We start from the raw sequence: 15,369 nt of genomic DNA on the forward strand, positions 1-15,369 counted from the left end.
GGGACCAAGAGTGGGAAATATGACATGTCCCTGGTGTGTGTGTGTGCGTGTGCGTGTGTGTGACCTGCAGGGGGCTGTCCTTTGTTATGCTTTTCTACCCCAACAGCATGCTTTCCTCCGATCCAAGACCTGGCTCTCTCTGGTTTTGTTCTGTTTTTCCCTCCTGTAGGGTTGCTCCCAAGCCACTTTTAGGCAGCCAGGACTTCTGGCTGGATTTTAAAGCACTCAGCTGAGTGGTGCTTGGGTTCCCAGGGTGGGAACTTGGAAATTGAAGGTTTGCCTGGGGAACGACAGGGGAAGGGCGATTTGGGTTCTGAATTGTTAGACAGGTAACTGCTACTCTTGGGGAAGATGAGAGGTAGGAGAGTGTTGGTATCCTGGAGTAGACTCTGGGGAGCTTGGTAGGGCCTTGGTTCTTGCATCAGGTAACCAACCTTTTTATCACCATCCTGACAATACTGATGGGCTAAAGACAGGATGAGGGAGCTTGTAGGTCCCAGGGAGAGCCAGGTAGGGAGGTTTGTTGGACCTTCTCCAGCTATCTGTTGCATCCACAGCTCCTGCTTGAGGATTCGAGTTCTGCCATTTTCTGTCTGGTTGCTTGATGTTGCACTTACTCTTATCTAGAACTTGATTCATCAGGAAATAGGGTGCCTGGAGTTTGGGGTTTGAGCACCTTTCTACCTGGGTTACCTGCGCTGAGGGGAGTTCCCTACTGATGGGAGGCAAGAGGGCATGGGGAACTTGTCTGGGCTTGAGCCATATTATTTTAGTCTTTTTTTTTTTTTTTCCCTTGCTTCACTGAGTCCCATGTGTTTGCTACCTTCTTTGGGGGTATGGGGGTGGGAGGTGTGTATACATGCAAGTGTAAATTCTCTGGCCCATTTTCTAAAAGTATGTGAGCATAAGAGTTCAACGGCTCTTTCTTCTCTTTTACTGTCTCCCTCCCCCTTTTCCATATGTATGCATGTGTGCTGTGTGTGTGAACACTGGTATCCCTGTGTAGTGTAGAGAGCCTTGGACTGGAGGTTAGGAGACAGGGGTTCTGGTCTTGGCTCTGCCACTAACTCAGCATGTGATTTTGGAGAAATCACATTTCTTCTCTGGGCCTCACTTTCCTCATTAGGTAAATGAGGGCACTGGTCTAGGTTGCCCGAGGTTCTTTTCACCACCCCAGCAAGAGCCAGGGCTCTGGGGAGGAGAGGACTGCATGGGAGGTTGAGGGTGGGGGAAATTGGGGAGGAGGCTCTTCACAGCTGCCCTTTGGGCAGGACACAATAGTGTCCAACTTGGCAGGGCAGAGTCTCCCCTACTTTTATTATCTTTCCCTGACTTCCCTCCTCCTCCCCAAATCCTCCTAATCTTTGCTACCACAGTCAGTGGGGCATCCCAGCACTTAGGACCCTGTCCCCCTGCTTCCTCCCCTGCCTCTTCCTGTACTGGGCAGGTGTTTGAAAGAGGACCCACAGGAAGCCTTTCTGACCAGGTGAGTGGTGCAGATTCTTGCTCCTTGTTCGTTGCTCTTCCCTGCAGTGTCTGTCTCAAGCTTTAAAAAACTGTGAGGACATTAAAGGCCCAAACCTTTAAATCCTGCCAGAATTGGAGCTGAGCTACCCTGCATGTGTATTAGGTAGTGGGGTCAGCCTTAGATGTCAAGTCTTAATGATGATTCCTTTGAATAACATTTTCATTTGAAAACCAGTTTGATTTTCCATATTAGTCTTATGAGGAAGTCAGGGCAGTAGTTTATATTCCCACCTTACAGATGAGAAAACAAGTTCAGGAAGGTAAAATCCCATAGCTAGTTAGTAGTGGAGCTAAAACATGAATCCAGGTCTTCTGATTCCAGATCCTGTGTGCTTTCCAGTACTTCCAGACACGTGACCTACAGCACATCACATGCCTTGGGGACGAGGGGTTAATATGGGCGTAGGGAGAGTTTGGGATCAACTGTTTTGGGCCCCATCTCTCTATTTCTGAAAATTCTAGCACTGTACTGTTGGGAGGGACTCAGGAGACATTTCCCAGGGTATGTGCATGGGGTGTTGGGTGTGGACTTGAGGGGCTGCTAAAGCCCTGTTGTGAGTTGTGTGTTTGCCAGAGTAAAAGGTCTGGGGTGGCTAGAGGTCTGGGAAGGCGTGAGTGGGTGCTGAGCTACTTTTGGTGCCCTCTAGTCTTGCACTATGCTGGAATAACCCAACTCCCTTTCCCCTTTGTACCCACTCAGGACTGGCAGCCACCCTTTGCTGTAGAAGTGGACAACTTCAGGTTTACTCCTCGAATCCAGAGGCTGAATGAACTAGAGGTGAGAAGGCTAGCAGCTGGTGGCGGGGTTGGGAGAATGGGTACCTGAGCTCTGATCCCATTTCCCTCATACCTTCTCTAGTGAAGGTACTTTACCTAACTAGGCCTTTATTCTCTCTTCTGTGAAATTGCCTGGAGGACATGGAGGAAGCTTTAGAGCTCTGAATATAACCAAGAGCAAGGGCATTTAGCATCCCTGATATGATAGTCCAAGGTTGGGGATGTCCCTTTTCCACAAAGTTTTGCTACTTCTGAAGCTCCCCTGTCAACTAACCTACCCTACTTGGGTCAGCAAAAAAGAAACATGGGGCTGGCTGAGACCCTTTCTTGCTTGGTCAGCTGAATGTGGCCTCATCTATCCAATTCATCTACAGCCCTGTGCTTCCTGCCTTCCTTTCATGGTGCTTCGTAAGGTGGGAGGTGAGGTGGATGGGTGGGAACAACACAAGAACTGGTCTGTGGGAAGCTGGAATGGTTACAAACTTCGACGAGGGGGTCAGGCAGGTAGGGTTTTCCCTCTCCCTTATGTTCTGTTCAGGAAGTCCAGGCCTTTTGCATGGTTAAGGTAAGGTTCTCCACTAAGGGCTTAAGAATGCCCCAGGGTAATGAGAGTAGATGCCCTTAAGCTGGTTCCAGGTAAAGTCCTGGAGTTTTCCATGGAAGATGTAGGTAAGAAGTATGCCTCTGCCTCATTATTATGTATCCACAAACCTTACTAGATGTCTGGGGGTTACAGGGGTGACTATTATGTCCAACTGAGTACCCGTAACCTAAAACCTTACCTGTCTTCTAGACCATAGTTCCTCCACCTTGGGACTATTGACATTTTGGGTCAGATAATTTTCTGTCATGGAGGGCTGTCATATGCATTGTAGGATGTTTGTCAGCATCCCTGGCCTCTACCCATTAAATACCAGTAGTACCTTCTCCCAGTTATGGCAACCAAAAATGTCTCCAGGCATTGCTAAATGTCCCCTGGAGGGCAAAATCGCCCCTTACTGAGAGTCACTGTTCTAGAGTCACTTTCGGTGCTATTTTGGTTGGGACAAAAATCATCTCTTACAGGAGTTATAAGTTCCTTGGAGAAGTGGATCTGACCAGGTCTTTTGAGGGTATAGCTAGGGCAAGGTGTCGCCTACCATGGGACAGGGGCAGATTTTCTAGAGGGATTGTGCTGGCTTATGAGGGGTAGAGGCAGGGATGAGGCCAAGGTTGGAAAGCTAAGAGGTTGAGATGGAGGGAGTAGGGTTCCTGGCCCCTTAAGGGTTCTCAGAGCCATAGGATGTTTCTTTTCACAAATAGACCTTGATTTCTTCATCTATGAAAGAACTGACCCTTTTCCCCTTAATGGGATCAGAGTGAGGTAATGAATGGTAATGACTTACCTAGTTCTCCCTAGAGCTAGGCCCTCTGACTAGGGTGAGGTGGTTATAGACCTGGGGGCCTTGGAGAGCCCTTCTTGGGTCGCTGAGATTTCAGGAAAGCATGGTACATGCCTTGTGCCTAGGATCTTTGGCCCATGTTGGGTCCTGGTTAGGCCAGGTACCAATGCTGCTTTGGTATACCATCTCTTAGTTCTTTAGGCCATTCTTTCTTTAGCATGCACTCTTACCCTTCAGCCACCATGGAACAAGTTCATGGTGCATATGAAGAGGTGAATGTTCTCTTTTGGAGCCTTCATTCTCTGAAACATGTCTAGAGCTTAGGTACAATTCTGGAGTTTCCAAAGAGCCTTCACTGTTCCTTTCATAAGTCTACTCTTCTGGAGTAAGTAGACAAGCAGTTATTTTATGTCCCTTATAATAAAAAAAATGGGAATCCAGAGAGTAGAACTGATTTGCTCAAGACTATACAGCAAATCATTAGCTGAGGAAAAGCAAAAACTTAAGTTACCTGACACTCACATCTCTTGGTACCTGTTGTGTGACTTGAGGAAACAGAGACTTTCTGTAAAAGAGATGATGATACTTACACAGCCCTGTCAGGGAGATTGAGAGAGTATTTGTAAAGCTTCGGCTCTTGTGACCCGACCTACTGTTTTGGGACCTTGGGCTTATCCTATTGACTAGAAGGTGGCAGAGAGGGCTAAACACTGCCTTGAGTTTGGGATCCAGTTCACTGGGAGAGGCCCTGGGTAGTGGGCTGTTCTGTATTCTTTCTCCTCCCCTAAGATTAGGCCAGAAGACAGGGGTCAGGTAGAGGGGGAGGCCAGCCTCTCTGAGCCATTTCTTCTCCAGGCCCAGACGAGAGTGAAACTGAACTACTTGGATCAGATTGCCAAATTCTGGGAAATCCAGGGCTCCTCCTTAAAGATTCCCAATGTAGAACGGCGGATCTTGGACCTCTACAGCCTCAGCAAAGTAAGAACAGGTTTTTCTCAAACCCCTTCCCACCCCACACCTTAATACCCTTGGTACTCTGGGGGCCCCTTTGGTTTGGATATTGGATCTCTAGGCTGCAATGGAAGGGGTACAGCCTAGTAGCACACAAGCTATCATCAGAACTTCTTGACATCTCTTGCTGCAATTTGAGTCTGAGTGGTGGAGGTAGGAGGGGGTAGCCCCCAGTGAGGGGCTGGAGTTGTCCTCATTGTCCTTTCTGCAGGCCTGCTCCCTCATGTACATACACATAGCACATTCACATCCCTTCCTGCTTTGTCCTTACAGATCGTTGTGGAGGAAGGTGGCTATGAAGCCATCTGCAAGGATCGTCGGTGGGCCCGGGTGGCCCAGCGCCTCAACTACCCACCGGGCAAAAACATTGGCTCCTTGCTGCGCTCCCACTATGAACGCATCGTTTACCCATATGAGATGTACCAGTCTGGAGCCAACCTGGTGGTAAGGATTCTAGGCCGGGGTGGGAGAAGGCTTTTTCTCCTGCCAGGTGCAGATTTCCACCCTTGCTCTTAATGGAACTGGTTCAGTGGACTGGAGACCTGAGAGCTTGGCTCTACCCTTTTCTAGTCATGCTTATTCTCTTCCCACACTGCCCTCCAACAGAGGTCCTGGAGTTACTTGCAGGGCCAGCCTTCTGTCTATTACGTGATAAGGTTTTAACTGATAGAGGAATTCACAGGAGGGAGAGGTCTTTTGGGCTGGAGAGGTCTGGGAAAAGATGAAGTCTGATTTAATTGGGGAGATGGTTGTGGGGAGGTGGTTGGAAGGAGGAATGGCATAAGCAAAGGCATAAGAAGAATTCCCAAAATGTGTGCTTGTGTCAGTGGTAAAGACCAATTGAGCAGGACCTATTGATATTGGTCGGGGGGAGGGTGAAACCACAGCTTTGGTTGCCATTGGGTGAAGGTAAAGGGAAGTCCTTGCTGCTGGGGGCTGGAATCCCATGCCCTGACCCTTACCCCTCACCTGTCCCCAGCAGTGCAACACACGTCCATTTGATAATGAGGAGAAGGACAAGGAATACAAACCCCACAGTATCCCCCTTCGGCAGTCTGTGCAGCCTTCTAAGTTCAACAGCTATGGCCGGCGGGCTAAGAGACTGCAGCCTGATGTGAGTACAACCCTTCTAACTTAGAGCTTTGGGAATAGAGAGAGTCCTCTCCCTCCCTCTGGCCAAGGCTCTGTTCTGTGTCACTCTCTCTTCTCTTGGTTCTCTGAATTCTGAGCGATCTTGCCTGTCTTGTTCCTTCTTGACTCATCTGTTCATCAGGGTAGAATTCTTCTTTCTCCTTATACCTGTATCCTGGCTTTAGGCAGAAGCTTATGTGCCAGGCATTCTTCTAGGCACTGGGGATACAACAGAGAACATGATAGACACTGTCCCTGGGCTCACTGAAGCATGTAAGTTAGCAGATCTAAATAGTCACTGCCATTTATTGGTAGTGTCAAATGCTTTGATTTCTTTGTATAAGTTACCCTGAAGCCCCCTTGTAACCGTAAGGAAGTAGTTAATATTCTCATTTTACAGTGGGAAAAACTGAGATTCCATCTTAATTCCTTTCCAATAGAGGAATGATGAGGAAGTTCACTTACTCCTAGTCTCCAAAAAGCCATCTGATTTCTTGCCCTGGCCCACCTATGCCTCAGCCCTGGCATGAGCTCAGGTGATACATAATCCACACTATTGTTCTTTTAGGATGAGGCAGCCTGCCCCAGATAGCAGTCTTGATTCATTTCCTTCTTGTCTCCCAGCCGGAACCCACAGAGGAAGACATTGAAAAGAATCCTGAGCTGAAGAAGCTTCAGATCTATGGGGCAGGCCCCAAGATGATGGGCCTGGGCCTCATGGCCAAGGATAAGACTCTGCGGAAGAAAGGTGAGACCTGACAGGCTGGGGCATTGTGAAGAATGGCCTCACGTGGGGAGAGGAGGCATGGCCCTGACTGTTCAGACCTGTACTTTAGAGCTCTTCTTCTCTCTTCCAGATAAGGAAGGGCCTGAGTGCCCCCCTACAGTAGTGGTGAAGGAGGAGTCAGGTGGGGATGTGAAAGTGGAGTCAACCTCACCCAAGACCTTCCTGGAAAGCAAGGAGGAGCTGAGTCACAGCCCAGAGCCCTGCACCAAGATGACCATGAGGCTGCGGAGGAACCACAGCAATGCCCAGTTTGTAAGGACCCAGCCCTGACTTCCTAATGCTCTGCTTCTCGTCCCTTCAACAAGCATTTCCCCAGCATGGCACTGGACCAGGTTATACTAAGCAGAAAAGTGAGCCTGGTGGGCCCTGCCTCAGGTAGCTCACTTAATTGGGGAAACAAGGCCAACTCACATGGAACAAAGGACAAGAAAGGGTGATCGAGTGCTGTCAACATGAAGTGCTGGAAGGGTACAGAGAAGGAGACTCCCTCTCCATTGCTTCAGGATAAAGGCTAAGCTCATTACCATGCATGTTCCAGTCCCTGCTGACCTCTAGCCTCATTCCCCAGCACTACCCACCTCACTCCTCTGCTATAGCCACACTGAACTACTAGTAGGTATGTTTGTTTTTTTCCCCTGAGACATGCCATGCATTCTTTCCCTATCCTTTGCACACACTGTTTATTTTGCCTGGAAGAGTTTCCCCCTGTGCTCTGCCCCATTGCCAAATTTCAGTTTGCCTTCAGGTTTCCGTCTGTTTCAAGTGTCACCTTTTCAGTGAAGTTCTTCCTCAGGGCTGTCCCTCCTTATCTCCAGCTGATTTGAGTGCTTCCTTCTCTAGGTTCCCACAGTTCCCTGTTGAGGGCTGCTATTGGCAGTTTCCACACTGACCTTTAATTTTTGAGTGTGTGCCTCTGGAGTGCCATATGCCTTTAGAAGGCAGGTGCCACACCTTATTTATCACTGTACTACAGAGTCCTGCATAACATTGAACACATAAGTGTTCACTGTTTATTAAATGAATAAAAATGAGGGATTCAGGGTTGGGTAATACAGACTCTGCTCTCACAGCTCTACCCGTTTATTTGGGGAGATGGTACATGCTTGCAGTTAAACTCCAGACCTAGGATGACTAACTTGTACAGGGCCGTGAATGATCCAGCCAGCAGGCATGGTGGGTTTCTAATGGAGAGCTCTGTGGATTAGGGTACTGTCTGGAGGAGTCTGATGTTTGAAAGGCTAGACAGGGATTAGGTTGCTGAACCGTTGTCTCCCTCCCCTGGCAGATTGAGTCATATGTATGCCGGATGTGTTCCCGAGGGGATGAGGATGACAAGCTCCTGCTGTGTGATGGCTGTGATGACAACTACCACATCTTCTGCTTGTTGCCTCCTTTGCCTGAGATTCCCAAGGGTGTCTGGCGGTGCCCAAAATGTGTCATGGCGGTAAGGACTTCCCAGTCCCAGTCTGTGTCTGCCTCATAGGGTGTCCTTGTCTTCCTTCATTTGGCCTTATTGAGAGCAACCTCCCAGTGCAGCCACGGTCTTATGTTTTAGGTCCCTGGGGTTGGGCTGGGCTGGACAGAGCTTTGGGAGAAAGAAGAGGGGGCCTCTCAGCCTGTGTTCTCTGGGAGCTGTCAGACCACCTGGGGTGGTAAGACTCATGATTAGACAGATTGTACATGATGACGTATAATCAAATGTTAAATTGTGTGTTAGAAACTCAGGTGTAGAAGTTCAGAGGAGAGAAAAGTGACTAAGAGTAATAATCAGGGAATGTGTCAGCAATGAGATTTGGACGACAGGAAGATGAAGAAAAAAATGTTCTTTTGATTTCCAAGTTTTTTATTCTTTGTTTCTTTTAGAAAGCTTGGAAAATAAATTACCTATCTCACCACCTAGAGACAACCATTGTTAATAGTCTGGTATATATTCTTCTCATCTTTTTGTTGTTCCATACATATATAACTATCTTTAACAGGTTTGGGATCTTACTGTGTATTTTCATTTGTTATAATGAAACAAATAATCATTTTCCTGTGTTATTAAATTTATTCATGGGTATGATTTTTTTCTTGTAGGGGATCCGTCATATGGGTATAGTACTTATTTAGTTGTTTCCCTTCTGTTGTGATAATTAGATTGGTTTGCAGTATTGTAGACTTTAACTACAAGAGGTGGGCAGGCTTTCTAGACTGAGGGGTGGAGGAGTGCAGGAGCAAAGGTATATGGGGAGAATGTACCTAGTGCAAGAGAGGTAGTAAGGAGAGCAGCCAAAGCAGCAGTAAGGGCTAAGAGGCCGAGGAACCCTGCCAGGTCCGTTTCATGAGCTTCCTACTTCCTACCTTCATCCAGATTCTAGGTGCTCATCTACATATCTCTCTCTGGGTTATTGGAGAGTAGATGTTGGTAGTCTCTTGCCTTAGAGACTCAGCTGTAGTCATAGGGATCAGGTGCGCGTGCGCACACACAGAGATGAGGAAAGAGACCAGGCAGTGCCCTTAGTGGTGGGGATTCCTTTAGGGAGGAGTTTGAATACCAGCAGTATCATAGACAACAAAGACTGTTAGCTCTACTTGGCTCTCTAAGTGGTTGTGGGCCAGTGGACCAGATTGACATTTAGTTTTCAGACATGAGCTCTGGGTTACATATAGCTCTCATCTAAAACCATGAACATGGGTACAAAGTGAGTTAGACCCATATTCTGTCTTCTGAGACAGTCTAAAGTACAGGAATACTGTAGGGTTTGGCACTAGAAGCTGGTGCCTTCATTTCCCATCCTCCGAGCTACTAGAGTATTCAGTGCCGTTTTCCCAGGCACTGGGAAATAAAAAGTCTGGGCATAAAAAGGCTTTTCTGAGCACCCTGTATAAACTCACATTTTATCTCAAGAGAAAAAATAGTGGTGAAAGAACATGGGGTAGCATGGTTAAGTCAGAACCCTTGGTTTACATAGTAAAGTTCTAAAGGAGGAGAAGAGCAGAAGCAGTATAGAAGTGCATGTGGGGAGTGAAAAGACTGAGCCGGAGTGCTAGGAGAAGAAGGTGGAGCTATGAAGTGAGGCCTACTTCGGGGGCCTTCAGTACAGACCTAAGGCTGTTCTCCCTCCCTACTCCTACCCTATATTCCAGCTCCGCTTTTGAGGATTCTCCACCTCTTTGCCTCTGCCTTGGTGACATGTTCTCCTTTGGGTTTCAGGAGTGTAAACGCCCCCCTGAAGCCTTTGGCTTTGAGCAGGCTACCCGGGAATACACTCTGCAGAGCTTTGGCGAGATGGCTGACTCCTTTAAAGCCGATTACTTCAACATGCCCGTACACGTAGGTGATGGAGGGCTGGGGTAGTGTCAGGGCTAGGGTCGTAGGTGTTCGGTGCCTCATGGTCTTGGCTCTCCTGGGTCATTGGGGCCAGAATACAGTGGGCTACGATCATCTGCTACCTCTGTTCCCTAGATGGTGCCCACAGAACTCGTGGAGAAGGAATTCTGGCGGCTGGTGAATAGCATTGAGGAAGACGTGACTGTTGAGTATGGGGCTGACATCCATTCCAAAGAATTTGGTAGCGGTTTCCCTGTCAGTGACAGTAAGCGGCACTTAACACCTGAGGAGGAGGTGAGTAGATGATTCATACGTCAGCTTTGTGAGCTTAGGCAAGGCATTTAGTATCTGAAAGACTCAGTATCTCTATAGGATGGGGGCAGTTATGCCTGCCTTACATGGTTGCTGTGAGATTTAGATGAGATGATGTGTGTAAAGAACACAGCCTAATAAGAGTTAAATGAGAAAGTATATGAAGTACCTGGCAGGGTACCTGGCTCATTCATAAGAAGTGGTCAGGGACTGGGTTGAAAGTGCAGGAGAAAATGAGAACCTAGGCCTGTCTCAAGGGAAGGGTGCATTTTGGTCCAGAGCAGGGGCTTTTAACTTGCAGGTATTTTGGTGGGTGGGTATATCTGTAACCCTCCTTAAAATTGAAGTGAAGTGAAGTGAAATTTTGTTTGTATTGTGTGAATGCATTTGAGGGGGCAGGGGAGGGGATACCTATAATATTTCTTAGATGTTTCAAAAAGGTTTAAGACCTCAAAACTAAGGTTCCCTGGGCTAAAGATCTCAGTTCCTTAGCATAAACCCTCATCCCTTTTCCACAAACACCTGACTTGACAGGAGTATGCTACCAGTGGTTGGAACCTGAATGTGATGCCGGTGTTGGAGCAGTCCGTACTGTGCCACATTAATGCAGATATCTCTGGCATGAAGGTGCCCTGGCTCTACGTGGGCATGGTCTTCTCAGCCTTTTGCTGGCATATTGAGGATCACTGGAGTTACTCCATTAACTACCTCCACTGGTGAGTGGGGCCCTGGGGAACCAGGGAAGGAGTCAGGGTGGGTTCCTTCAGTCCACCCTGGGTATGCCCACTCTATGTGTCCCCTTTCTCCTTGGCCAGGGGTGAGCCGAAGACCTGGTATGGGGTACCCTCGCTTGCAGCAGAACATTTGGAAGAGGTGATGAAGAAGCTGACACCTGAGCTCTTTGATAGCCAGCCTGACCTTCTGCACCAACTTGTCACTCTCATGAATCCCAATACCCTCATGTCCCATGGCGTGCCGGTGAGTGCCCGGGAAACAGTCAAAGAGTGGGAATGAGTTAGTGATGTCCTTTGTGGTGGTGGTGGGTGTTGTCTGGAATCTACCCCTGCCCCTTTCTCATTCCTGTTCTATCTTAATTGGGCTATAGATTTGATGTTTCTAATAGAGACCCAAAATAATAATGGTTAGATATACAGTGTGATCGTGAGCCCTCTGGGCCATGAGTTTGAAGGCAACACCTCAGGGGTGGCTTCTTATCACATCTACATTCCAGCCAGTGGAAGAGGGAAATGGAGGAAGGACAGGACAAGACAAGTCTCCTTGCTCTTAAAGGCACACATAATTTCCATTCATCTCCTGTTAGTCACAGCTTAGTTACATGGCCATATCTAACTGTAAGGAAAACTGGAAAATCTGATTCTTATTAAGGATGGTCTACATGTACCAGCTACAAATTGGAGGTCATGTTACTACGAAAGAGGGTGAGAATGAATATAGGGGGCAACCTAACAGTCTCTGCTGTACATTCCATGTTGTAACCCTTCTCATAGCAGTGGGTAGGTCTTTTTTACTTACATAACAGGTCGGAGTTCTACAGTGGTAATTATTTTGCAACATATATCAAATCAACATGTTGACATTCCACCTTAACTTACACAATGTTATATGTCAGTTATATCTCAGTAAAGCTGGGGGGGAAGTAACCTTAAAAAAAAAGTGCCAATATCTTTCAACATTAAGGGAAAAAAAGCTGAACCCAGAGTCCTGGGTTGTCCTATTGTCTTCTGTGGACTTCTCTCCCACCCTGGATATACAACCTGGCTTACCTATAAGAGGCTTTATATTCCTGGGAATTTCTAGTATTGATTAGCATCCACCAGTTTTCTGGTGTGGATCTTAAAGGTTGCTGATCAGCAGCCCTATAGGAATGAGTACATCCTCCACCTCTGCTTTGAGTCTTACTGTGTGCTGCTGTTCCTCCCCACTCCCTTCATCACCCCCTCCCAGGCCCCTCCACCAGCCTTTGCTGCCTTGCCTCTTGGTCTAATGCATGGGACATGGTAGGCAGTCAGTATATATTGAATTGGTATCTCCTTGAAATCCCTGGTCATCTGTACAGTGGGGCTTTCAACTAGGTCAGTGATTCTCACCTGAATTTCTTCTTGCATTCAGCTTATTTTGCTATACTGCGTAACCTGTGAGTAATGTTTTTTATTACATATTTTAGTGATACTTGACCAAGGATTGAGGTACCTAGGGAATTAGAGGAAGCGCATTCTACAACAGTTGAAGCAACCTTCCTCCACTCAGCAGAAGTGGGAGGTATCTTTTTCCTCTCTGCCTCACCACATTTGAGAATTACTGGGCTCAAGATGTGGAAATGATCAAGGACTTTTCAAGTTATGCTCTTCAGAAGTAGACATTAAGTCTGACCTTTCCTTAGACTCCTTTCTTCCTGACCTACAGGACAGCATCAGTCCTTTCCCACAATGTCAAGGAGAATTGAAAGAGTAGAAGAGGATTCTCCTTAAGGATTCAGACAACTAAGATGTGTATATATATATATATATATATGTGTGTGTGTGTATATATATATATATATATATATATATGTGTGTGTATGTATATGTATGTGTATATATATATATATGTATGTGTATATATATATATGTATGTATATGAATATATAGCTGTTCAATCCTTAACCTCTTTAAAAAAAAAAAAACTTTATCACAGACTTTTAAACATATGTTCTTTGCTTCTACCTCCATAGCATTTCTCCTGCTCGTGGCTCACCAGCTTCTCTGGCAGCTGCTGCTTCACCAACACACCCTCTTGTTTGCCCTGCCCATTCCTATAGGTAGTTCCTAGCATCTCCAGGCTCGTGGGCTTGGCAGTATCTCCTGAATCCAAGGCATCTTATTTTCATATTCTCATGTCTGCAGGCTGCAATTTAGCCAGCTGGAGCTCCCTCAAAGCTATCTTTGGTTGCCTACCCCCCACCTCACCCACCTTCCTCTTTGGTGAGAGAAGGCCATTTCTTTTTATAGATATAGATATATAGTGTAAGTATTATTTTCATTATAAAACAAACATCCCTGCTTTCCAAAAAATGGAAATAAAGGGGTCATCTCTATTTCCTCCACATTTTGTTTCTGTCTGTTTTTTAATGTAAATTTTGACATAGCAGTTATCAGTGTATGGATTTTATAATCTCTTTTGTTAAGTTTAATGATCTAGAATGGCATTGTCCAATTTGGTAGCCACTAGCCACATGTGGCCGTTGAGCACTTGAAACATGGCTAGTCCCAACTGAAATATACATGTTGGATTTCAAGAAGTAGTATGAAACAGAGAATGTGAAATATCTCACTAATACTTTTGTATACCAATTACACTTCGAAATGATAATATTGTGAATATATTAAGTTAAAAAAATATGTTGATGTTAATTTCATCTGTTTCTTTTTACTTTTTTAATGTGGCTACTAGAGAATTGGAAAGTACATAATGTGGCTAGCATTTTGTTTCTATTGGACATTGCTGATCTAGAGTGATTTTTGATTTCTTACCATGAACTATATATAATCATCTTTTTTGAAAAAACGGCTTTATTGCAGTATAATTTGCATACCATAAAAGTCATCCATTTTAAGTGCACAGTTTAGTGAATTTACAGTGTTGTGCTACCATTACCACAATCCAATGTTAGAACATTTCTATCACTCCAGAAAGATCCCTTATGCCCTTTTGCAGCCACTCTCCTTTCCAACCCCTAGTCCCAGGCACCCACTAATCTGCTGACTCAGAAGATTTGCATTTTCTATATAGTTCATATAAATGGAATAATATGTGGTCCTTTGTGTCTGACTTTTCACTTAGCATAGTGTTTTTGAGGTTCATCCATGTTATAGCATGTTTTAGAACTTCATTCCTTTTTATGGTGAAATAATATTACATTGTATGGATAATACTGTATTTTGTTTATCCATTCACCAGTTGATGGACTTTGGGTCATTTTTTAATAGCTGCAGAATGTGAGGAGAGCTTTAAAAAAAAAACCTGCATAGGAAATAGTTCAGTGACATTGCCAAAATGAGGGTGCAAGAGCATTAGGTTCTATTTCTGGCTCTGCTACTTGAGGCTTCTCTGGGACTCAGTTTTCACATCCATAAAAATTAAGACTGGGACCAGACCACTGCTACAGAACTCCCTCTGTGTGCAAGGCCTCTGGTCAACACCCTGAAAGCAAATAAACCAATCCCTGCCTTTTGTCATGTGCAGTTGAGTAGAGGACAGAGGTGAGTAAACAAGGGGAATAAAATGTTAGAGTTTCTATGAGAACAGACTGGGTCATTAGAAAGAGGGTGTCAGGAGAGCATTTGTAGAAGTGGTGACACTTGAAGGAAGATTAAGAGTTTGCCTGTTGGTTCTGTGGCTTTATCATGTGGACATGGAGATTCAAGTGAGGGGTTCTCAACAGGGACATTACATGATCAGATTTGCATTTTCTGGAAGACAGTTCTGGTGGTTGGTAATGGGGGCCAGTGCAATAATACAAGCAAGAAATACTGATGTTGCCTCTAAGCAGGGACAGATTTAAGAAGAAAATGTATTGGAAGTGGGAACTGATTCATGACCCGAATAACTGTGGAGATGTATTCACAAATAGGAAGATTCAGTATTGTTAGGATGTTAATTCTCTCCACATTAGCCTAGAATCCTAGCAGAGGAATTGTTGGGTTGAAGGGTATAAACATTTTAGGTTCTTGGTATATATCAGCAATTTTACTTTCCAGAGAGTAGAAGTTATTGGTCCCCATACCAGCACTGTACTTATTTAGCTGTGAACATCAGTATAGTATGTTCATCTTTTAAAACTTTGTAAGACTTTCGGTAAAGATGGCAAATTAAACATACACGTGTATTTCCATTCTTTACTGAAACTCTACTAAAATGGCACAAAGGGATTTTTTTTTTAAGGTAAAAAATCACAGAGATGATGAAAACAATAAAAGAGACAATGGTAAACAAAATTCTTGAAATTAGAAAACAGATAAGAAACTGAATCTTAAGCCAGTACTGAACATCTGAGAACCAACTTGATTTATATCCCAGAATCCCCCAAAGATTCAGTAGTCAGTGGCACCAGGCATGGATTAAAAATAAAG

At 45.5% G+C, this 15,369-nt stretch overlaps 1 protein-coding gene across 8 annotated transcripts in view; it reads left to right on the top strand.

Annotated features, from left to right (window-relative positions):
* The window catches only part of KDM5C (lysine demethylase 5C), a 30,574-nt gene that overhangs the window by 2,317 nt on the left and 12,888 nt on the right, over positions 1–15,369 (top strand). For 3 of the 8 annotated variants that reach the window (XM_032475749.1, XM_032475741.1, XM_032475743.1), the window contains exons 2-12: positions 2,228–2,305; positions 4,542–4,664; positions 4,971–5,141; positions 5,677–5,811; positions 6,453–6,576; positions 6,686–6,867; positions 7,901–8,059; positions 9,812–9,931; positions 10,064–10,222; positions 10,775–10,956; positions 11,056–11,218. In XM_032475749.1, the coding sequence (XP_032331640.1) occupies positions 2,228–2,305; positions 4,542–4,664; positions 4,971–5,141; positions 5,677–5,811; positions 6,453–6,576; positions 6,686–6,867; positions 7,901–8,059; positions 9,812–9,931; positions 10,064–10,222; positions 10,775–10,956; positions 11,056–11,218 (1,596 nt within the window). The remainder of the gene's footprint in view (positions 1–2,227; positions 2,306–4,541; positions 4,665–4,970; positions 5,142–5,676; positions 5,812–6,452; positions 6,577–6,685; positions 6,868–7,900; positions 8,060–9,811; positions 9,932–10,063; positions 10,223–10,774; positions 10,957–11,055; positions 11,219–15,369) is intronic. The other 5 variants (XM_032475742.1, XM_032475745.1, XM_032475747.1 and 2 more) reach the window with 3 other exon arrangements.

The sequence above is a fragment of the Camelus ferus genome, chromosome X (genome assembly GCF_009834535.1).
Source record: "Camelus ferus isolate YT-003-E chromosome X, BCGSAC_Cfer_1.0, whole genome shotgun sequence".
Taxonomy (NCBI): domain Eukaryota; kingdom Metazoa; phylum Chordata; class Mammalia; order Artiodactyla; family Camelidae; genus Camelus; species Camelus ferus.